Source organism: Homarus americanus, unplaced genomic scaffold, assembly GCF_018991925.1.
Source record: "Homarus americanus isolate GMGI-L3 unplaced genomic scaffold, GMGI_Hamer_2.0 scaffold21914, whole genome shotgun sequence".
NCBI lineage: Eukaryota > Metazoa > Arthropoda > Malacostraca > Decapoda > Nephropidae > Homarus > Homarus americanus.
In genome coordinates, this window is record NW_024719665.1 from 1,056,747 (window position 1) to 1,081,814 (window position 25,068).

Consider the following 25,068-nt stretch of genomic DNA (forward strand, 5'->3'; position numbering starts at 1 on the left):
TGAACTCGGTCTCCAATACAACTACAAGGAGGGCCAACTTAGGTGCCACGTCCTGCAGTGCCGTGACCTAGCTGCCGTCGACTCCAAAAGGAACAGATCCGATCCGTGAGTAGTTTGGGGTGATTCGTGTGTAGTTTGAGTTGGTTCTTGAGTATTTTTCTTGATTCTTGAAATATTTTGGATGATTCGTGGGTACTTTGGATGATTCGTGAGTATTTTGGATGATTCGTGAGTACCTTGGATAATTCGTGAGTACTCTGGATGATTCGGGAGTACCTTGGATAATTCGTGAGTACTTTGGATGATTCGTGAGTACCTTGGATAATTCGTGAGTACTTTGGATGATTCGTGAGTACCTTGATAATCTGTGAGTACTTTGATGATCCGTGAGTACTAGGATGATTCATGAGTACTTTGGTGTAAAGAGCCTTCATGATTACTGGTCAGATGTGCCAGGCTAAATTACCTCGAATGATAGATGAATGCCACACACACACACACACACACACACACACACACACACACACACACACACACACACACACACACACACAGGCCAGCGGTCACTACGGGTCAACATAATGCTATCACTAACTTGATGACCTAGGGCTTGTGAACCCTTTCCAGAATAGCCTCTTATACACCCTAACACCCTGGCTGGCCCTAGAGACACCCTGACTGGCCCTAGAAGACGCATACGGTGGGTGAGGGGAGGTCATAACCATCAAGGTTCCAGGAATTGATTAATGACCCTCGTACACGACCCCCCTGACATGACCCCTGGCACGTGAGCACCTCCATCTCCACCTCCTCGACTCCTTTCTTCCCCCTCACGTGTCTCCTCAACCTATCTACCACCCATCTACCACCCCTTCCCCTCATTGACGTGTTCCTTCCCCCACTCTATAGGAAGAAAGGGGGTAGGGGGTAGGGGGTAAGGAGGGCGTGGGTGGCAGAGAATCAATTATCCGTAATTTTAGTCCTGGTGAGGTGGGAGGAGGGGGTGGGGTTGAGTAGAAGCCCACTACCTCCTGACTTACTGTGACTCTCTCTTCTTAATCTCTACCTCTTTCTCTCTCTCTCTTCCTTCCTTTCTCTCTTTCTTTATCTCTCCCTCTTCTTCTTTCTCTTTTTTCTTTTTATTCATTCTTCTTTCTCTCTTTATCTCTTCCTCTTTCTTGATCTCTTCCTCTCTTTTTTTCTTTATATATTGCTTTCTTTATCGCCTTTCTTCTTTATTCTCTATCTCCCCTTTGTTCGCTCTTTTTGTTTTCGCGCTCTTCTTTATCTCTACTTCTTCCGTGTCTTGCCTCTTTCTCTCTCTTCGTATCTTTTCTTTCCTGTTTTATTATCTTTCCTCTTCTCATTCGTCTCCGTTCTCCTTCCTCCTTCTTACCCTGGCTAGTATGTGTGTGTGTGTGTGTGTGTTGGTAGTGAAATGTTGGCAGTGGTGAAAGTGGTGGTGGTAGTGGTGTAAGTTGTGGTGATAGTGGTGTAAGTTGTAGTGGTGCTAGTGGTGTAAGTGGTGTGGTAGTGGTGTAAGTGGTACTAGTGGTGATAGTGGTGTAAGTGGTAGTGGTGTAAGTGGTAGTGGTGCTAGTGGTGTAAGTGCTGTTGTTAGTGGTGTCAGTGGTCTGTGTGTGTGAGGGGGAACGTTGATAGGTCATCTTGTATCTCTTGTCCAGGACGTAGAGATGCAGGATTTATGTGGTCATAAACGAGAGATGCAGGATTTATGTGGTCATAGACAGAGATGCAGGATTTATGTGGTCATAGACATAGAGATGGGATTTATGTGGTCATAGACATAGAGATGGGATTTATGTGGTCATAAACGTAGAGATGCAGGATTTATGTGGTCATAGACATAGAGATGCAGGATTTATGTGGTCATAAACGTAGAGATGCAGGATTTATGTGGTCATAGACGTAGAGATGCAGGATTTATGTGGTCATAAACGTAGAGATGCAGGATTTATGTGGTCATAGACATAGAGATGCAGGATTTATGTGGTCATAGACATAGAGATGCAGGATTTATGTGGTCACAGACATAGAGATGCAGGATTTATGTGGTCATAAACGTAGAGATGCAGGATTTATGGTCATAGACATAGAGATGCAGGATTTATGTGGTCATAAACGTAGAGATGCAGGATTTATGTGGTCATAGACATAGAGATGCAGGATTTATGTGGTCATAAACGTAGAGATGCAGGATTTATGTGGTCATAGACGAGAGATGCAGGATTTATGGTCATAAACGTAGAGATGCAGGATTTATGTGGTCATAGACATAGAGATGCAGGATTTATGTGGTCATAAACGTAGAGATGCAGGATTTATGTGGGTTATAGACGTAGAGATGCAGGATTTATGTGGGTCATAAACGTAGAGATGCAGGATTTATGTGCTCATAGACATAGAGATGCAGGATTTATGTGCTCATAAACGTAGAGATGCAGGATTTATGTGTTACAGACGTAGAGATGCAGGATTTATGTGGTCATAGACGAGAGATGCAGGATTTATGTGGTCATAGACGTAGAGATGCAGGATTTATGTGGTTGTAGACGAGATGCAGGATTTATGTGGCTGCAGAATAGAGATGCAGGATTTATGTGGTTGTAGACGTAGAGATGCAGGATTTATGTGGTCATAGACGTAGAGATGCAGGATTTATGGTTGTAGACGTAGAGATGCAGGATTTATGTGGTCATAGACGTAGAGATGCAGGATTTATGTGGGTCATAGACATAGAGATGCAGGATTTATGTGGTTGTAGACGTAGAGATAGGATTTATGTGGTCATAGACGAGATGCAGAATTTATGTGTATGACGAGAGATGCGATTTATGTGGTCATAGACATAGAGATGCAGGATTTATGTGGTTGTAGACGCAGAGATGCAGGATTATGTGGTCATAGACGTAGAGATGCAGAATTTATGTGGTCATAGACATAGAGATGCAGGATTTATGTGGTTGTAGACGTAGAGATGCAGGATTTATGTGGTCATAGACGTAGAGATGCAGGATTTATGTGGTCATAGACATAGAGATGCAGGATTTATGTGGTTGTAGACGTAGAGATGCAGGATTTATGTGGTCATAGACGTAGAGATGCAGAATTTATGTGGTCATAGACATAGAGATGGGATTTATGTGGTTGTGACGTAGAGATGCAGGATTTATGTGGTCATAGACGTAGAGATGCAGGATTTATGTGGTCATAGACATAGAGATGCAGGATTTATGTGGTTGTAGACGTAGATGCAGATTTATGTGGTTGTAGACGTAGAGATGCAGGATTTATGTGGTCATAGACGTGAGATGCAGAATTTATGTGGTCATAGACATAGAGATGCAGGATTTATGTGTTGTAGACGTAGAGATGCAGGATTTATGTGGTCATAGACGAGATGCAGGATTTATGTGGTCATAGACAGAGATGCAGGATTTATGTGGTTGTAGACGAGATGCAGATTTATGTGGTCATAAACGTAGAGATGCAGGATTTATGTGGTCATAGACGTAGAGATGCAGGATTTATGTGGTTGTAGACGTAGAGATGCAGGATTTATGTGTCATAGACAGAGATGCAGGATTTGGGTTAGACGTAGAGATGCAGGATTTATGTGGTCATAGACGTAGAGATGCAGGATTTATGTGGTCATAGACGTAGATGCAGGATTTATGTGTAGAGAGATGCAGGATTTATGTGGTTGTAGACGTAGAGATGATTATGTGGTCATAGACGTAGAGATGCAAGATTTATGTGGTCATAGACGTAGAGATGCAGGATTTATGTGGTCATAGACATAGAGATGCAGGATTTATGTGGTTGTAGACGTAGAGATGCAGGATTTATGGTCATAGACGTAGAGATGCAAGATTTATGTGGTCATAGACGAGAGATGCAGGATTATGTGGTCATAGACATAGAGATGCAGGATTGTGGTTGTGACGTAGAGATGCAGGATTTATGTGGTCATAGACGTAGAGATGCAGAATTTATGTGGTCACAGACGTAGAGATGCAGGATTTATGTGGTCATAGACATAGAGATGCAGGATTTATGTGGTTGTAGACTTAGAGATGCAGGATTTATGTGGTCATAGACTTAGAGATGCTGGATTTATGTGGTCGTAGACTAGAGATGCAGGATTTATGTGGTCATAGACGTAGAGATGCTGGATTTATGTGGTCGTAGACGTAGAGATGCAAGATTTGAGGTTGACGGGCCATTGTGTGTTCCCAGGCATGTTGCCAGACCGCTGTAGGTAAAGACTCTGATGGTATTGTCTCTGATTGGTCAAATGGTCTCCAGTCTAATCTGCATGGTCTAGTCCGTTATGATAGGGGGGGGGTGGGATTATAATCGGTCCAAATCGGTCCCCAGTCCTAATGGGATACAATTCTTAAAGGGTTCCAAATCCTAAAGGAATTCAAGTCTTATTAGGCCCCGAGTCCTCCTACACTTAGGTTGGGGCCTATTAGATCTGAGGTCCATTTGATCTGGTGGTGGTGGTAGTAGGGTAGTAAAGGTAGTAGGTGGTGGTAGTAGTAGTATAGGTGTAATAGTAGCAGTGTAGTAGTGTGGTGTAGTAGTAGTGTTGGTGGTGATAATAGTAGATGCTAGTAGTGGTAGTGGTAGTAGTAGTGTTGGTGGTGATAATGGTAGCGGAGGTGCTAGTAGTGGTAGTGTGAGTAGTAGTGGTGGTGATGTGGTGCAGTGCTGGTGGTGGTGGTGGTAGTAGTAGTGTTGGTGGTGATAATAGTGCAGTGCTGGTAGTGGTGTGGTGGTAGTAGTAGTGGTGGTGGTGATGAGTGGTGGTGGTGGTGATAGTAGTGGTGGTGGTAGGTGAGAAGCTACTAGCGGAAATGCGAAGGTTTGTACGTGAGAATGTCGTGACCCGGAGGTACTGAGGTCTTCCTGGTGTAGGGGGGGAAGGGTGTAGGAAGAGGAGGGAAGAGGAAGAGGGGGGGGCAAAGAAAGAAGTAGAGAGAAGACGATAAGTATGTATGGAAAGAGGTCACAATATAAACAGGATGGCTGGAGGTCAGGTCAGAGGTTACTGTGCTGGGACTGAAATGACGAGAGTGTTATATAAGGGTACTCAGTGGACCAGTGAATGATGGACCAGTTGAGTGATGGATCAGTTGAGTGATGGACCAGTTGAGTGATGGACCAGTTGAATGATGGACCAGTTGAGTGATGGACCAGTTGAGTGATGGACCAGTTGAATGATGGACCAGTTAAGTGATAGATCCAATTTTTTAGTTGGGGAAGAGATAACAGTCAGTTGCAGTGCCACACAAATTGTTTTCTTAGTGAGCATTGTGTACTTATCTGCTGCCTGTCTGACCATCACACCTATCAGACCTACTTATCTTATTCTTCCTTAGAGTAACAAAGTCAATTTTCTTGTTATTTTGGCTGAGTTTTACTTTTTTTTTTAATGTTTCCTCATTTTTGTACTTGATGCTTATTTTGATTAGTTTGTTATAGTTTCAAAGGTGGTGAGTGTACAGTGTTATTACAGTATTAAAACATGAGTATTTTAATGCATGTACTGTTTAGTGTTTAGGATCTCAACACCAAACAAAGTTAATCTTCAAAAACTAAATCTATAATGATGAGAGTCCAAACGTGTTGACCTTCAAGAGACAAGTGGACAAGAATGAGGCAGATTGAGATGTCTTTAGATATACTGTAGTAAGGCCACAAGTCCTTCAGCCCATAGTTATAATACTGTTTACGGTAATGTTACACAAACAATGAAGGATAAGGTCATGTAGTGGAACACCTTCATCCAGAATAAACATATGAAAACGTCATCCTTCACCCATAGGTACGTCAAAGTCTACCTTCTCCCTGACAAGTCTAAGAGTGGTAAGAGGAAAACTAAAGTGAAGAAGCACACACTCAACCCTGTCTTTGAGGAGGTCCTGCGGGTAAGTTTGGTGCAATTAAATACAGTGTCTGATGTATGTATGTTTGGTTCAGCCAGGTGGATCTGATAAATTACTAACTGAACCTTTTGAATTATATACTGTACATTACTGTAATAGCATGGCAGGAATTTTCAGATCATAAAAAGTAAAGAATTTTGATGTAAAATGATGGAGTTTTATATGAAATGTGCACAAGGTTCCATAATTACACTAATTCGTGATTTTTTTCACCAACAGTTCAGTACAACTATGAGTGAACTGGATTCACGGACATTGTGGGTGTCTGTATGGCACAGTGACATGTTTGGCCGTAATGACTTTCTTGGGGAAGTGTTTATTCCTCTGGCAGACACGGTGTTTGATGATGTCTCACCAAAATGGTATCCTCTGCAAGATAGAGTATGTATTGTAGGTCGACATGTATTGTAGGTCGACCTGAAAACCTTATTATATACAGGAAATAAATGTACAGTACAGGGGTATTGGTAGTCTGCATATTTGGTTATAGTTATTTATTGACTCTCATATGACATTTTTGTGGGCCACTAAACTGTGGTAATCCTTTTGACCAAGACCTAATGTACTACACTTTTCAGTGTATACACACAAGTTGGATACCCAATCTCCATAATTTCTCTTTCAGCACATTCTATGAATATAGCCCAGTAAGATGAATGTTAAATTGGGAATCTAACCTTATTTAATAAACAAACTTGCATTAAAATATTTTTAAAGCTTCAGTGCTCATTTGTATTCTCTTTACTTGCTGAGTACAAGAGTGAGTTGTACTCAAATGATAAAGAAGTCAGTGGGCATTGGAAAAAGCAATGTTCTTTCTTATTTTTTTATAATAATACTCCAGCTACTGATATTCACTATGGTTTTCTTGACAGATGGAGCCTTTAGAAGACCTTAGTTACAGTCTACGAGGTGACTTGATCTTAGCCCTCAAGTTTGTACCTCCAGATGCAGTCAGTAGTAAGAAGACCCGTCGGTCACGAGGAGCTCTACATGTGTTAGTGAAGGAAGCCAAGAGTTTAACCGCAGCAAAGCCTCATGGTACTGCAGACCCAGTCTGTAAAGGGTATGTACTACAGTATACAAAAGATCTTTAGACTCTCTTGTAGAATATTTTGGTTAGGTTAGATTAAGGACCATATGTTTAGTATAATCCGCACATACATTGTATATATAGTAGTGTACCCATCACAACAGGTGACATGTACTGTGACTTACATTTTTCAAATATTTTTCATTGATCCCAATAAGTTTCCTGTGTGCTGTCTTCTGATAGATTTTATTATGTAAAATACTGTAGATATAAAAAAAATTTCAACCTTGTTTTTCTAACTCCATATTAACCTTCATCCCACCCTCCAACACAATACATTCCTCTGCTGACACTGACCCACTTAAAAGTTTATTCTGCTCCTCCTCATACAACTCTCCCAGTATATCACTAAATTGATACAACTTTTTAAACACACAGCTTGAGTCCATAATACAGTAAAGTGCAGTGAAGCATAAATATCCTTCATACATGCATGCCACGGATGCCACCACTACATAATCTCAAACCATTTCTCATATTAATTGTGTACTGTACTGTCTGTGTAGTACTATGCCGTAGTATGTTCACTCAAATCTTGAAACTGAGGCCTCGGGTCAGTCTGTAGCAAGGCACCTGATTGGCTGGTGGATGGACATGGACACTAGGGGAAGCCAAACATAGTACAGTATGTGCAACACACTGGTAATAGAAATATCATAAAGTGAACATGAACAAGTTCTGAGATGTAAACTCCTCCTGACCTCATGACATCATACAATGATTTGGTCCCTGAAATGTTGTAATCTTTTTCTTGTTCTCTTCAATATATTTATATTACCAGATAATTTCACATGTTTACTTCCCTAAGTGCAGAAATTATCAGAGATTAACACAATAGTTATTATTCCTTAAAATATCAGATTATAAATATGATAGATTAAATATTAAAGAACTGTACTATAGTGACTTTTCACAAGCTCAGCCACCATCCAGTCAGCTGCCTTGCTAAAAACTGACCCACCCTCAGTTGCAAGGTTCAAGTGAACAGCCTACAGCATAGGTAAGCACTTCTTGAATACAATCCATTGTCAATAATATTGGCTTTAAGAGCTGCACTGTCACATTTACCTCCTGTATTAAAGATAATTCATTTATTTGTATCAGAATAGAAAAAAATCTGCTGGTTTTCATTTTTATTATGCATATAAAAACATTTGTATACAGTATTGTGCTGTACAATATAAGTTTCAAGAATTTTTCAGATATAATTTTGGTGTATTCACTGAAATTTCTGCTTTATAAATAATTTTTTTTTAAAAAGATGTGCAGTCTAGTATATACAGTTTAAATATACACTATACAGTATAATCATTTCTTATTTCTAAAATGATCCAGTTTCTCAAAACCTTATTTAATTTAAGAGTTCATTTGGGGGAACATGATTGAAAAGCCTCATGGCTGCCCAATCACAATTTTTCCTCTCTTCACTTCACCATTCTCATCTTCAGATAATTTCAGTTGAATTAAACTCATAAACCCTACTGTTTCAGGCTTCTTCTCCCTGAAAAGGGGAAAGCGTCCAAGCAGAAGACAAGTGTGTGCCGTAAAACATTAAATCCCACCTGGAATCATACATTAGTGTTTGAAGATACAAGTTTACAAGAGCTGACGGAACGTGCTCTCGAATTATCAGTGTGGGACCACGACCGCCTGGGACCATCACAGCTTCTTGGGGGATGCAGGCTTAGCTTGGGCAAGGGTAAGTTAACCATTTTCTGGTGATGCAGTTAAGGTAAAGAAGCAGATCAGAACTGGTGAAAATTACCAACTGTGAAGCAACATCTGATGTGAATAGAATATAAATATAAGAAACACAAATACTGACAGCTCCGTTAGCCAGAATGGTTAGTACAAAGTTCCTCTGGGATGAGAGATTTCTGGTTAATGAGACGAATTTCTCATCCCCAGAATTTTTCCGGGTATTGGGAAAGTTTTCCAAGTGTAAACTATGCATCTCACACAGATAGACACTTGCACAGTCCAGACAAAAGTGAGGGCAAACTTTTTTGGAGTGAGAATTGTGAACTCTTGGAACAACCTGCCAGAGAGTGTTGTGACGGCACTGAGTGTGAGCTGTTTCAAGGCCAGACTTGACCAACACTGGAGCAGGTTCAGGTATATTCAAGAGCCAGTGCATGCCCAGTACTTGCCAGCAGCATGTAACCGCCCAAACGGCTAATGAGCCGATCAGTGGCTAAGAGGATAAAAGTAAAATTGCACATCCCCAGAATGTTTCCAGGTTCTAGGGAAAGTTTTCCGAGAGTCTAAACGACTAAACTACTCATCTCACATGGGCAAACACTCTCCCATTACATTTAGGCTGCGGTCACAAGCAAAAATATTTATAGCTTGCAAAAAAGTGTAGAGGTACTTTAAAAAAAATATTTCCACAGCATCTGTCCTAATCGTGTTAGAGAGAAGAATTTGGTTTCTTAATGATTCTGAATATATTTTCTACAAGACAGTTTTAATAAAAGATCCTTAAACAACAATACAGTATAATGATGGGGTCTCAATTGTTTTATATAAAAAATGTCAGAACTGTTTATGCCGGAGACTATAAACTCAGGTCTAATTAAGTTATAAGTGCCATTTATTTACTAAAATAATCCTGAACAAGGGAAAATAGTTATAAGAGGTTTGAGGCAATGGTAGAAGATGGGAAATCATTGACAATTAAAATCAGAATGGTATTTGTATGTTACTACTTCCAAGTTTCTTTTTTACTCATGGAGCCATAATGAAGAACAACACACACACACTCCTTTATTGTCACATGTTTCTTCAAGCTGTCTTACTGGAGGTATTCTACAATGGTGACCATTTTTACAAGATCAGTGATGTTGTCAAGATTATTAACAAAACCATTCACAATTTTAGCCTTTAGAGATCACATGAAGATTGGCCTTCAGATAGTTTAATGGTGGTTAAAGTTCAGGCTGGTTAAACTGGGGTGAGCATTGTTGGGGCCTAATCTTCAGAAGATTCATAAATGCTAAAATTGCAAATACTGTAGTCTTGTCCTTGGTACCAACTACCACATCAAAGGCCAAAATATCCATCTGGTTAACCCCATCATGTCATACAGCTGGTATCACACACCATACCCCAGTGCTTGTGAAATTCAAGTTCAGGTAAACCTCATAAACAATGGGGTTAAGTTCCTGAAAAATCCATTGTTAAGTGAATTATCATAGATAGGGAGCATTATAACACGGGGTTCAATGGGATATATTCCCAGTCAGTCCCCAAACACACATGTATCACTGACAAAACACTTCCTACAATACTACTGTCAGTACAAAACAATTAAACAACACTCATCACATCCTGAAAAATAAGTCTGGTCATCATCACATGTCCTCTTTAAGGCCAAGGGGTCTCTTGTAGGTGGAGTGGAAATGTCACTCTGACTCCGACACAATCTCTGGGGAGTCCAGCGAGGCTGGAGACAGAGTGGGAGTCGGAGTCTTAGAAGGGGCTTCTACTTTGGGGGCTGGAGGTGTAGGCTTCGGCCTGGCTTTAAAGAGGGTGAAGTTCCTGGGTGGGACTGGAGAGGTGTCAGAAGTCTATGGCAATGGCTCTGACTGTGGCAGGGTTTGAAAAAGGAGGTGATTATTGTCTGGCACACCTCCTTCTTCTTTTTAACGTACAGCTCCTTGTAGCAGAGCATGTCCTCCACCATTGCCCTCATAGACAAACTCCTGTTGAAGTTGGGATCATTCTCAGTAAGAAGCTCCATTGCTGAGTCCAAACGGTTAAGTCTTATTTCAGTCACATTAAATGAGTGAAAATATTACTGTAATGTACAGTATTAACCTGTAGTGTAGTGTACTGTAAAAAAAAAACAGGGATGACAACGTAAGCACAAAGATATCAGCCAGCACAGAACACATGTTTAAGAAAACAGAAGTGAAGCATTTTACAATCACAAATCAACAGAAAATATTACTTCACAGTCACCATAACACAATTCAATCTAAATATTAGTGCTGACCTCTCACTATATAAGAAAAAAACACCAACGATAAGTACAATATACGATGCTGGCTGATAATCGTGGAGCAATGTGATGGCGGGTTTACGATCAACAAATAACCAAACACGGCTGTGGTACGTCAGGTTGGCTGTGTGGCGGCACGTGAAGGTAAAGATGCGTGGTGCATAGGGTTAAATATTGTTTCCTTATAAAATGTCACTGACTTGATATAGAAAAAATTAATTTGCATTGCTGGAATCCTTGCAAGAGTGCAATTAATTTGAGTATACTCTGTATATAACCCATAGTTTGCACTAGAGATAAAACATAAATCCAACCAATGGATATCGATGGCTATTCAATGGATATCGTTAAAGCAACTTTTTTTTTATCATATATAGTGAGATGGTCTTAATTTATGACCATCTTTAAAGCGGAATATAGCCGAACTGGATATCGTATATCGAAGTTTACCTGTACTGTATAAACCTCAAGATATTTATTGTATAAGAGAAAGATATTATTATTTCTTTAATTTTGTCAGTATAACCTGTTGAGGTGAACCATATCATTAATTGTTGAAGTTTTAGTCAATTGTTTTGGCTTCTCCTGCATTTAAGGAGGATGTTTTTGTTTTTTTTCAATTTTATTGATCATTTTTGTACAGTACTACTGTACAGGTGTACAAATGAATATTTATTAGAGGAAGAATCATGGAAACTAACCAGTGATATATTATTTAAATGTGTATACCCCCCAGTATAAACTGTATTTTCTTATTTTTAATTCTATTGCTCCCATCATTAATGTCACCTCATTTTACACAGGCAAGCATGGAGGCCGACCGGTAGAGTGGATGGAGGCAGCTGGTATGGAGGTCAGATTATGGGAACAAATGCTGGATCGCCCTAATCTATGGGTTGAGGGTTCCATAATGCTCAGACCTGCCATGGACAAGCCAATCTATTCTTCCTCTATGACAGAATAGATTGATTCTAGTGTTGAGTATTTGCATTCTTTTCCTGTCTAATGTAGACTTGACACTGGAAGTGGAACTTCCTTTTTGTCGTGTAGCTAGATATTCAGTGTCATTTGACAAGTTAAGAAGAGAAATTTATACTGTATTTATGAATATAGAAAATATTTCCCTTTGGCCATGTTTCTGATGAGGTTTTCTCGTCGTTGGTGTCATTTGTGTCTGTCTGTCTTTCAAACAATATAATAGTATTCATACCTAACATTTTCTTGTGATAGACCAAGACCCTGTTGAAGATGGATGACCTTGGACTATATTTTATGAAGGGGAGTTAACTCCACACAGTCTTGTGCTCAAATGTGTAAGGCCAGATACTTTTCTTGTCTCCTCTGACAACAAGGAAGTGGTATCTCTGCTGATATATACTGTACTGTACTCTGGTTTTCATGATGCAGGGTTTTCTCTAAAGCATTTCAACATGTCAACAATAACTTCCTTTAATTTTGGCCCAAAGACTTGTGGTTCTCCCATGTTTAATGTTTTCTTCAAAATCAGTCCTATCTGGGCAGACTGTGACCTTGACCATCACTCCTTGATGCTGGCAGCGTCAAATCTGAACAAAAAGTGTTCTTTATTTCTGAAACGATCCTCCAATCCCCCCACTCAAGAATCCTGGCAAGATCCAGCATATTTTAAAGGTTTTCTGGGAAAGCCCTGCATTTAGGAGTATATTTTATCCCTTCAAGATATTCACACACTGGGTAGCCATTCAATGATGACTAGAACTTCCCTGTGGCCAAGGGATTCTCTGTGATTTGCATAGTATTTTTAAATATATTTAACTCCTAACAATAATTGTTGACTAAAGATATAATACCTGTTTATTACCTCTATTGATTATGGAAAAGATTTAGAAATTGTTGACACTGATTAACTGTACCTTCCAATGTCAAGTTGCTACATGTGTAGAGAAAGACATTATCCCATTGTCCATGACGCCATTATGGAAACTCATCATGACCTTCATTATCAGAGAACCATGAATAACATTCCAGAATTATTTATATAAATTCGCCTGGGGAATTTTTCATTGTATGTTCCTAATTTTTTTAAGTTTTAAGGAAATTAGGGATTTTATAAGTCTGATATGAAATCCTACTCTCCCTTTATTTAATTTTCATCCAGTCTTTAAATATTGCCTATGGAAAACCTTGTGATCATAGTGTGGCTTGTACCAAAGACTGTATTGAGAACAACGAACTAAGGCCCATGTGTAAGGCCATTCTTGAGATCAGTGAAAACAAGATTGCCTGTAGTCACCATGAGGTAGATTTCATTGCCATCATAAAATTAGTGGAAAATCTAGTTCCTCAATCTCTTTTCAAAGATCTCAAGGAAGGTTAGTGAGCTGCAAACATAACCCTGAAGATGAGCTTAACATGAATGCGCTGAACGTGCTGCTTAATGTTTGTCACTTATACTTTTGAAACCATGAACTGTTTTAAACCTCTCTTTTTAGTACTACATAATTATGTGAGTCACTTTTCTGAAATTGTTTGAAAAGTGAGTCCAAAAAAACCCTCAGTTTCAGGAGTCTGGTCAGGACTCGGGTGAAGGACAACATTTTCCCTTTGGTTAACACTGTTAACAGGATCAAGTTTTCAGAAAAGGTGCTTCTTGGCAACTAAGAGTGATGGTAGAGTTTTTCCCCTTTCACTGCAGTAATTAATCTGGTCATTTAAGCATAATCTGAGCATCAGGAGTTTTGTTTCTCTTGTTTACTACATCAGGCAGTAAAATAATTGGTATCATGTTTCACAATAGAAGACTCCCTTTGTGTAGAGCATTGTAAAATTACCTGCCAGTGTTTGCTATTAATTTTTTAAATTCTTTTGCCCCTTGGACACTACCAGGTTCAACAGAGGTGCTGACAAACATACACTGTGGCTGATAGACAATATAATTTTTTCTGTATCATCTTATGACCAATAAATCTTTGTGATGATTCACTTTTAGTCATGAATAGCTGTAAAAAAATGTAGTGATATTTTTATACAAATATTATGCTACAAATTCCTGTACATATAATGACTGCTGCTAGCCACTTACTACTAAGCATCAGCTTGTGTATTTTTCATCCCCCAAAAAACTACAGTCAAACTGTAATAATGAGATGAACAAAAACCATATGCAGTACATGTAATGCATTAAACAACAGGACTGACTGGATCCTGAAGCTGTGTGCATATAAAGTGTAGATCCTATAAAATAACAAGTGCTACATAAGGTTTTGTTGGGAGATAATGACAGAAAAGGTGAAGAGAGCAAGATACCCAGCAGTATAAAGGTACAGTACTGTACAGGTACCACGAATAGGATCATCAAATTATTATTTTGTTTCCAAGGACATGCTACAACTTGATCTGATCTACTGATCCTGTGGTAGTTTTGGTTCAGTTCATGTCACCTGATGATTATATGGAAGTGTGGTCTATTCATGGTACTTTTTAAAACAGTTTATATTGTGTGCAGACGAGGCTATGGTGGGCACCCCAAGAAATGACAGTATTTGTTATTACTTCTCGTTAAATAATATATTTCTTATACAGTGTGCCAATCAGGAAAATGCTGGTATAAGACATAATTTATCCACGAATGTACTTAGTACTCATGTATGTAAAGTTGTATGGACAGTGTATAAACAGTAGTAGGAATTCTGGGGGAATTACCTTACAATATTATTATTATTATGCTTCTATTTTTATTGTGCTTATTAAGACAAATATATTTCTCTTTGTGCCAAGGGAACATTGAAATATTTGTGATGATAATTCCGTTGATACAGAAACACAATATTTTACCTCTGATGGTAAATGTTTACCTGCTGTAAGTATTTGGACCTCTAGGCATACTTCACCTCTCCTAAGTGTTCATTTTGTGAAAATGAAAGAATGCCTTTTTTTTTATCATAAGACTTAGGAATCTACTAGGCAAGGTTGATTTTCATAATTGAAAGTGACTCAAGCCTTAACACCTTCTATACTACAAACCAAAACCAAGGTACTGTATGTACCACCCAGCAATGTCTTAATACTGTACTATGGTTACAGTTTACTGTACAAAAGGGGTTAGTACAGTTCACTTTTGCTGTAGTATGAATGGGAAGTGAAGTCTTATGAATGGAAAGCAAAGTCTTATTATTACACTATTCTTAAGGTCTGTGACCCCCTAAGCTGGGACGACTAATACTGCTTCATGATAAAAGGATTCAGTCCCATTCCCTATTCTGTTATATTCTCACATTATGTAACTTAAAATAGAGCTTTATCATGTTTAATAAAACACTTTGAAACTTTTGAGTTTCATTTTCTGTATTTTAATCCACCATTTTAATCCTTTTCATGCTCGAATTAAATTGGCCAGAATCATTAGCAGACTTGGGTACAGTTGCTGACAGATGAGTCGAGGCAACCTAATCCACCATCACAGTGGTGGAGTGCTTGCCACAATTGGTAACAGTTATGTGTAAGCCAAAGAACGGAGAATAAAGGTTTGATACAGTGCTGACCCCATACTGTATTGTATTCTCAGAAGAGGGCATAAGAAATAAATTGTCATAGCTAAAGATTCAGAAGAGTCCCAGCCCCCAACATGGTGCATCCCAGAGTGCTAAGACAGTTGTGCAATGAGCTTCCTGAGCCCTTTAAGATCTTATTTGATAGATGCCTGGATGAGTAAAAGGTTACCAGTGACCAGAAAATGGCTTATATGAGTCCTATTTTGAAGTAAGGGAATCATCACTCCACGAATAATTATAGACCAGTGAGCCTGACCAGCAAAGTGTGTACAGAACTAGAGAGCATTATAACAGATGCCATGATGGAACATCTACTACAAAACAACTTGTAAAGAACACCTAACATGGTTTTATGCCAGGATGCTGCTGTTTGATACAATTACTCAAGGCACTGAATGTTTGAACTAAAATTCTGGAACAGGGCGGAAATATTGAAAATATATATACTGGATCTGGATTTTGCCAAGGCTTCCAACAGCATACCCTATGAAAGGCTGAGAATTGAACTGGAAAGGTACAAGATTCGAGGAAGTGTCCAAGCATGGATTGAAGACATTTTTCATGACTGCAAGCAGTGTGTGGTGATTAATGGTATGAAATCGTCATGTATACAGTCCCGATCAAAAGTCAGTGCCAGGCAGTTTTGGCTAACCTGGTTATGTGGTAGAGTCGGAGACACACGCACGAACACACATGTTGGAAGCACCGGGCCCACAGTTTAAGCATCGCTCTGTGGTATAAAGGGCATGTTTCATGCCTAAATTGACGTGTTGCCAGCAATGTCAGGAACAAACCAAGGAATACAATTAATAATTATTTTGACTAAACTGAATGACGAGAGTCAATGTATTTGGGAGCACAGAGGAAATGCCTCCCCCACGCACACGCCACACGGTCTGCTGGACACGTCAATCACGTAAACAATCCATTCTACGTCGTGTCTATGTGCACATCCTCTTTGAACTACACCGTGTATCCTATATATGGGTGATATGAGTTGTCTTATGTGGGTGTCAGGAAAACAGGTATAAAAAATGCTGCATAAAGAGATACTTAAATTCAAATCCTAGCAGAGAGGGTTCCTGATAGGAGAGAGATCAAGGTCTTCAATATAAAAGTCCTTTGGTAAGCTCAATCATATTCACAATCTTTCTCTTATCCTCAAATGAGTACTTTTTTATTTTCTTCCCAACTCGATACTTACGAGAATTTTTCGTTTTTGTTTTTACCCCATCATTTGAACCGCCCACTATCATCCCTTCCAATACCACAGACACTTTTGAGGTCATTAATCCGCACTAGAACATTCAAACGGCGGGAATGTGGATTGATGGGTTAAAATGGCTGCCTGAACAGCTGACTGGTGCTTTGCTCTCGGTAACTACACACCAGTAGTATTAACCCTTAGGCCCCAGGTGACGTTCCAGAATGTCTGCCTATTCCCACCACTTTAAATGCCCAGCATGGGTTATCAGGTTCCAGTGTGACTTTTTTTTTTTTTTTACACGGATTAGCCCACCCGAGCAAAGGTCACTGACCCACATCGAGGCCTGGGGACGCGAAAATGTAATAATAATAATAATTAGTTCAAAGTAATTAAAATTTATAATAAATACAAAATTAAAAAATAAATAATAATAACACTGATAACAAAAATAATAATAATGAAGAACCATAAAGTTATAAAAAAAATGAAAAAAAAGATCAATACCCCCTGTAGTGAGAATCGATATATGTACAGTATGTTGTGTCATTTTATCCTCTTCGCCACTGATTGGCTTGTTAGCCGCTTGGGCGATCGGTCACGTCTCTGATTACTTTTCCTTTCAATTTATCTTCTTCACCAAAAGATCGGCTCGCTAGCCGCCCGGGCGAACGGACACTTCTCTGCCACGCACTGTTGGCAAATACTGGGCATGCACCGGCTCCTGAATGTACCTGAACCCGCTCCAGTGTTGGTCAAGTCTTGTCTTGAAAGAGCTCACACTTGGTACCGTCACAACACTCTCTGGTAGATTGTTCCAAGAGTTTACAACCCTCACTCCGAAAAAGTTTGCCCTCACAATTTTCTGGACTTGCGGCTTCTTCAATATTGAGCTGTGACCCCTTGTGGGGCGAGAGTCCGCCAGCTCCAAGTAAGGACACTCAACTGAGTAGTGGCCCCCGAGATGCTTATACACCAGCTAGGTCCCCCCTTGTCCATCTGTAGTATAAGCTAGGCAAGTACAGGCGCTCCAATCTCTCAGGGTAGCTGAGGTGCCGAAGTGCAGGCACCAGTCTGGTGGCCCTCCTTTGAACATTTTCAACCAACTGACAGTCCCTAGCATATCTCGGGGACCAGATGGGGAAGCACTTCACTCCTGAAGATCGTTACGAGGGATGGACTGTCTAGATATCTGAACGACCTTCTTATAAGACCCAATAATTTATTTGCCTGATTTACCTTCTTCTCGCAATGGCCCGAGAACTTCAGCTCATTGTCAACATACACACCTAGGTCCTTCCCACACACAGTCTCAACTAGTGCAGTTTCTTCATCCCGTTGGGACATATGATACGCCTCCTTACCGTTGGTACGCCCGAGGTGCATCCTCTTACACTTCGTGACATTGAATCTCAGCAGCCATTTCTTCGACCTTTCCTGGAGCCCACAGAGGTCCTTCTGCAGTTCTTAACTTCCCAAAATCACTTGGTGTCATCGGCAAACATTTGTATGGAGGAGTGTACAACGTCAGGCATGTCATTTATGAAACAAACAAACAACAACGGGCCCAATACACTGCCCTATGGTGACAGGTACAGATGACGATTTCGTGCCATTAATCACCACACACTGCTTGCGGTCATGTAGAAAGTCTTCTATCCATGCTAGGACATTTCCCGAATTCCGTACCCTTCCAGTTGGATTTTCAGCCTTTCGTGGGATACACTGTCGAAAGCCATGGCAAAATCTAGGTAACTATTGTCGATATTATCACCCCGTTCCAGAATATGGGTCCAACTATCCAATACCTTGAGCAATTGTGTTATGCAGGAGCGCCCGGCATAAAACCGTGTTGGCAATCTTGTACAAGGTTGTTTCGTATTAGATGTTCCATCGCGGCATCTCTTATATTACTCTCAAGTACTTTACATATTATGCTGGTCAAGCTCACCGGTCTATAGTTGTTCGTGTAGTGGCGATCTCCCTTCTTGAAGATAAGACTCACATAAGCCACTTTCATTTCCCTGGGGACCATTTGTTCATCCAGGCATTTACAAAACAGGATCTTCAGGGGCTCTGCAAGCTCGTTGCACAACTCTCTTAGCACTCTAGGATGCACCATGTCAGGTCCGGGACTCTTATGGACCTTTAGCCTGGACAGTTTATTTCTAATACCTTTGTGGGGTTCAGGATATTTGGTTCACACTCAGGATGGGTTGGAGAAAGGAAACTCACAATGTGCTCTCTATATACATGTTGTATTGGATGTACAATGCAGCTTGGTGCTGGGAAGGCAGCATGGTTACAAGCGTGATGTAGAGAGAGCTGGTTGGTGAGGACGCTCAGAGAAGGACAGCTTGTGGGTCGCCATGCTCGCCAGCGGGAGCGAGGACCGCCAGGCAGGCGGAGGAGCGAGGGCCGCCAGGCAGCGGCGGAGGAGGAGGTGTTGCTGGCTGCGGCTGTAGGTAGAAAGAGAGAGATCACCACGAGGTCAGGTCTTAAATAGCGGGGGTAGGCGTGGCTTAGCAGTTGACCCCCGCTCCGTGATGTATGGCGGCGCTGGTTGACCTAGACCACGAGGCATACACTGGGGAATTGGTGGGGTCGGCTAGGCAGCGACAAACAGCGTTTGTAGGGGAGAAATCCACTACAATACTCCCCCTTCCCTCCAGGCGGTGTAGGAGACTTGTTGTCTGCAGGGTTGCTTAGCACATGTGAGGCAGAACGGGCGGTGCATGCCTCATGTGAGACAACGGCGATGGCGTGGATGAGCCGGTCGCTGGATACAACTGTTTAGATACACCATATCTGTTGGAGTAAAGGGAGAAAAAGGGTGTGTGGAGGCGATGAATGTTGTGCTTCCTTCACGGCAGGTACAGAGTCGTCAGATGCGCCTGCTGGGGTGTGTGGGCCTGGGTCAGGAGCAGGGGCTGCGTCAGCAGAAGCGGATGAGGGCTCGTGACAGCAGCTGGGTCCACGACAGCAGCAGGGTGCAGGACATTAGCAGGGAGTACCTGAGGGAGAAAAGAGGGGTGTGTGGGTCCGCACTCAGGAACAGAGGCCGCATCAGGGGCGGCAGGGGTTACTGCTGGGCCGGGGTCGGCGTCTGAGGCAGGACGGGTGTGCTGGGGTCGGTAGGACGTGGTGCTTGGGGCAGGAAGAGGAGCTGGTGTCTGCTTAGAGTAGCAGAGCTGCTCTAGGGTGTCTAACCTGCGGTGTAGAGACAGTAGTTGTAGAGCCGATGAGAGCTGCTTCTGTGTGGATAAGCCAGTCTTCCATGTTGCTTGAAGACTGGGAGCGTGATCAGTTTCTCCTCCATCCTGTGTGAGTGCGAATCTCCGGGAGTCACCATTTGTGGGGTATGAGTTGTTTGGTTCACACTCAGGATGGAATGGAGAAAGGAAACTCACAATGTGCTCTCTATATACATGTTGTATTGGATGTACAATGCAGCTTGGTGCTGGGAAGGCAGCATGGTTACAAGCGTGATGTAGAGAGAGCTGGTTGGTGAGGACGCTCAGAGAAGGACAGCTTGTGGGTCGCCATGCTCGCCAGCGGGAGCGAGGACCGCCAGGCAGGCGGAGGAGGAGCGAGGGCCGCCAGGCAGCGGCGGAGGAGGAGGAGGTGTTGCTGGCTGCGGCTGTAGGTAGAAAGAGAGAGATCACCACGAGGTCAGGTCTTAAATAGCGGGGGTAGGCGTGGCTTAGCAATTGACCCCCGCTCCGTGATGTATGGCGGCGCTGGTTGACCCAGGCATACACTGGGGAATTGGTGGGGTCGGCTAGGCAGCGACAAACAGCGTTTGTAGGGGAGAAATCCACTACATCCTCTTCTGTGAACACAATGTGGGTCAGTGCTGTGCCGAACCGTCTGTCCTCAAACGCAGGAAGGTTAGTTGCATCCTCTCTTGTGAACACCGAGGAAAAGAAGCTGTTCAATGCCTCAGCTTTATCCTGGTCAGAATCTACGTAACTACCATCCACCAGCCTCGGGTCTGATACTGACTTTGCATAGCGGTAAAACGCCTTTGGGTTTGACTTGACCTCGCTTATAAACCAGCCTCTGGAACTCCTTTTCAGCCCTCCTACATTCTATCTTTACTTGGTTTCTGGCTCTTGCATACATCCTCCTGTCCTGCTCATCGTTTGACTCAACCCAAATCTTGAATTTCTGGGTTTTCTTCTTAACTTTGTCGACCGCCGCGTGGTTCATGTGTAGGGATCCCCCCGTATTGTGTACATATTGAGAGAAAGAATGAATCTCAAATCGACTTATTTAGCACCAGATCATCACACTAAGCATGGGGACAAACTTTGCATCTCCAACCATAGAGCTTGTCCTAACGTCCAGTCGATAAAGGTGCAACAATTTAAAAATATTTGCCTGTGTGTGTGTGTGGCGGGGTAGGATCTTACAGCACCCCCCAGCTATATGGGATCACAATACTCAATCCCCCCCCCCCCCACTGCCTGATAAACCACTTCCTTAATATAATATTTCAAAGTCTGGTTCCATCCCTGATTCTGTAATACCTTTTGTGCTCATCGGATAAGTATGGGGTACACAATAAACTAGCTGCTGTCTGTGGCAAAATTACACCCCACACACCACATACCACATACCCCCACATACCACACAACTCACCTTAATCATGTGGTTAGTGATGCAACATATCTGTGAGTCAGAATGTCGAGGCAAATGAGAGCCAATGACACAGGTTACACCAACATCGGCCCACAGCACTGGTGGCTCCTGTTTCACACCCCGGTCACGAACACTGTCCTCCCTCCTGTTGACAGTTGAATTGAATTGAAACATTTTATTTAGCCAGAAAAACACAGATACAGAGTGGGTAATAATAACAATATTAACATGGCTGAGCCAGTTGAGAACCTGAGCTCTCTTTGAGGCACCTGATATATACTGTAGTATACATTTATCTCAAGGAAGTATTATGTAACATTTAGTATCAATAGTACAATAGCATGGTGGTAATAACAACATGTTACCACGGTTATCACTTCATTATTTATTTATTTTATTTATTTATTATTTTTATTTATTTATTTATTTATTGATATTTTTGTTTATATATACAGTACATACATAGGTATACACATACATATATACATACATATATATACATATACACATACATATATACATACATATATATACATATACACACACACACATACATACACATACACATATACATATAAATTAGAGTGGAATTGAAAAACATAAGTATAATGGGGGAGCAGTACAACCTGGGTTGTGCAGTAATAAGGTTAAACAAGAGGACAGAGCTGTCAGGATTATGTCTAGTTCGCAATTATGTTTATTGCAATGGTAATTACTTATCTATTTACATGATAATTTCCGATAAAACGGTTTTGGTGGTACAATAAAAGCAGGTACAGTGCTGTAAATATAGTAGGTGTTACAAGAAATATTAATGTACTTAGACAATACGGTAGATATTTTTTAAGAGATGATTTAAAGGAAGGGAGCGTAGTCTTTGCTGGGGTGGGTAAGTTGTTCCACACCTTCACACCATGATATTTTATGGAGGTCTGGGACTGAGAGGAGCGCATGGGGGGTGGTCTTAGTAGCTCTGGGGGCCTTAAGTTGTATCTCTGATTATTACGGAACTGGAAATAATTATTGTCAAGCAAGTGACTGATAGATTTGCAAACAAAGTGGGCACAGCAGTAGGTGTTAATATCCTAGAATTTTAAAATGTCAATCCATCAAATTTCTCATTTGTGTGATCTGTTTTTTTTTTCAAGTAGGTCATTGTCCGTACAACTCTCTTTTGTGCAGTAACCAGAGATTGTGTTTTTGAAGAGCCGTGGGCGAACTTACTATTACTGAGACGGGGGAAGCTGCTGTGAAGTCCTCTATATTAGCCAAAATATTGTATCATATATGCTTAAGGCACATTTTCATTAAATAATCAAACTCCAGCTTCCAATGAACTTGTTTTATTATGCTCCTAATTCAGCCAAATGGAAGTTTACCAAAACGAAATAATATAATTGGTGATGAAAAATTAGAGCCTGCAGTATTTCACATATTATATCATGATCCACTGTATCAAAGGTGTTTTTGTATGTAATATTACCATCCTTGTGATAATGCCCTCCCAGTGAAATTTGCCTCTACCCATTTTGATATTTCTAGGCATAAACCTCCCCTGTTTATATTTTCCAGATATAAACTCACTTATAAAACTGCTAAAAATTGGCATTAAATTACTTAAATGATCTTAATTTATTAATATATGCAACATAATGTTTTGAGATGATTTTCTCCCAGTGAAATTTGCCTCTATCCATTCGAATATTTCTAGGCAAGAACGTCACTAGTTTATATTTTCCTGACAGAAACTCACTTATAAAACTGCTAAAAAGTTTAATAAATTACCGTAAATGCGCTTACCAGATTAATACTAGCGTTAGTAAGACGGGATGACTCCAGCAGCTTTTGCACTGTCATAATATGGGCCGTAAAACCAATAATGTAAAAAACAAAAAATTGTAAAACTACCAATACGTGTTTCTTTGTACGTTAATCATATTGACAAGAAATATTCAATAAAACTAACAAAATAATTATGAAGAGGGTGACGAAAAGCAGCTCATAGCCACCTCTTCAAAGTTAGGTGAAATTAGTTCGTTTTCATGCCACCACACTCTTTCGTGCCTTTCTTGTGTACGGTAGTAGAGAAGGAGAGTGAGTGGGAGGGAAGGAGAGCTTGAGTGAACCAAGGTGGGATGAGTGTAGTAGGTGACACTGCCATTACTTTTTCTGTTGATGTCCTTGATCGATGGGCGTGAGGGACATGAATTTTGTGTCATGACTTTAGCCTCCCCTCTCCCCCTCCCCACTCCTCTCCCTTATTTTTTAAACGAGAACTTTGTCGGTATAATTTGCATATATCAATACCTTGTCTTTTGTCGCATTCCACAACTGGTCTAAATTATACTTACAAATGTATAAAATGGCAGTATTTTTATTTAATTAGCTGTTGTAAACGCAGTTTATTTTACTCTTTTTCAAATGATAATCTTAATTCTTTACACTAAGACAGTTATAATGTGTTTCAAGGCTAATTTATCGTACCAATGTTAACAATTAATGTTGGAAATGGAAGAAGTTCTCAGTTATCACAACATAAGGCAATACCCAATGTGTGAAAATACTGTTAAAGTTTGCCTTATATTACCAATTTATAACTTTATTTTAGTTGTTTTATCACCTTTAATCTTAACTGGTGCCATAATAATACAATAACAGGTGAATAAAGGTTTAGGAAACATAAATACAACTTTTAAAATATTTACCTCAGACCTCCCTACGGTGGCCTGACGGACTGGTACCACCGTCTCGCTCCGTGGTTGTCAGGTCCAGGCTCACCCGGACTGATCACCCGAGTGGGTCTTATAACGTTTGCTGACCTTGGATTAACCTCCTTGATGGGATTAATACTTAATATTTGCTGACCTTGGATTAACCTCCTTGGTGGGATTAATACTTAACATTTGCTGACCTTGGATTAACCTCCTTGGTGGGATTAATACTTAACATTTGCTGACCTTGGATTAACCTCCTTGGTGGGATTGATACTAAACTTGGCGTGTTGGAATGGCTTGGCGTGTTGGGATGGCTTGGCGTGTTGGGATGGCTTGGCGTGTTGGAATGGCTTGGCGTGTTGGGATGGCTTGGCGTGTTGGGATGGCTTGGCGTGTTGGGATGGCTTGGTGTGTTGGGATGGCTTGGCGTGTTCGGGTGGTGATCCTGGTAAGCGAAGACTGGTGACATCCGAGGGGTGGGCGGATGGCGTCAAGAATCACGGACCAGGATCCGGTTGAGCTGGTGTGTTGAGTTGGCCAACACACCAGCCCAACCCGGCACACCAATCCATCCTCTGAGCATCCTCACCAACCAGCTCTCTCTACATCACGCTTGTAACCACGCTGCCTTCCCAGCACCAAGCTGCATTGTACATCCAATACAACATGTATATAGCGAGCACATTGTGAGTTTCCTTTCTCCATTCCATCCTGAGTGTGAACCAAACAACTTATACCCCACAGGATAAAAGTAACAGACACAAATTTATTTTAATGTGATTCAAAACAACTGAATATATAGTTACTATTGTTTTGTATCACAGTGAAGAGTTCCAAGAGAACAAGATGTAAGCAGAGATTATTAATGTAAACTGGTATATGATGTAGACAAAAATAACATGAGCG

General features: G+C 40.9%; 1 protein-coding gene and 1 long non-coding RNA gene across 4 annotated transcripts; one reads left to right on the forward strand and one right to left on the reverse strand.

Moving 5' to 3' along the window:
* Window positions 1-15,375, forward strand: LOC121860194 (synaptotagmin-like protein 4; the record flags this gene model as incomplete). Its single annotated transcript, XM_042357263.1, is given in 6 exon segments — window positions 1-105; window positions 5,855-5,957; window positions 6,195-6,356; window positions 6,851-7,041; window positions 8,559-8,767; window positions 11,875-15,375. Coding segments are annotated over 6 exon segments (931 nt in total), but the record flags the coding sequence as incomplete, so codon positions are not given.
* On the reverse strand, window positions 9,178-24,772 carry LOC121860198. Of its 3 annotated transcripts, none has more exons than XR_006087834.1 (3): window positions 24,154-24,772; window positions 21,449-21,593; window positions 9,178-10,772 (listed from the first exon to the last, which is right to left on the reverse strand). It is a non-coding gene; the product is annotated as an uncharacterized LOC121860198 (long non-coding RNA). The 3 variants fall into 3 exon arrangements; XR_006087835.1 differs by lacking the exon at window positions 9,178-10,772 and adding an exon at window positions 10,781-10,902; XR_006087836.1 differs by lacking the exon at window positions 9,178-10,772 and adding an exon at window positions 20,415-20,444.
* Window positions 24,773-25,068: the final 296 nt, after the last annotated feature.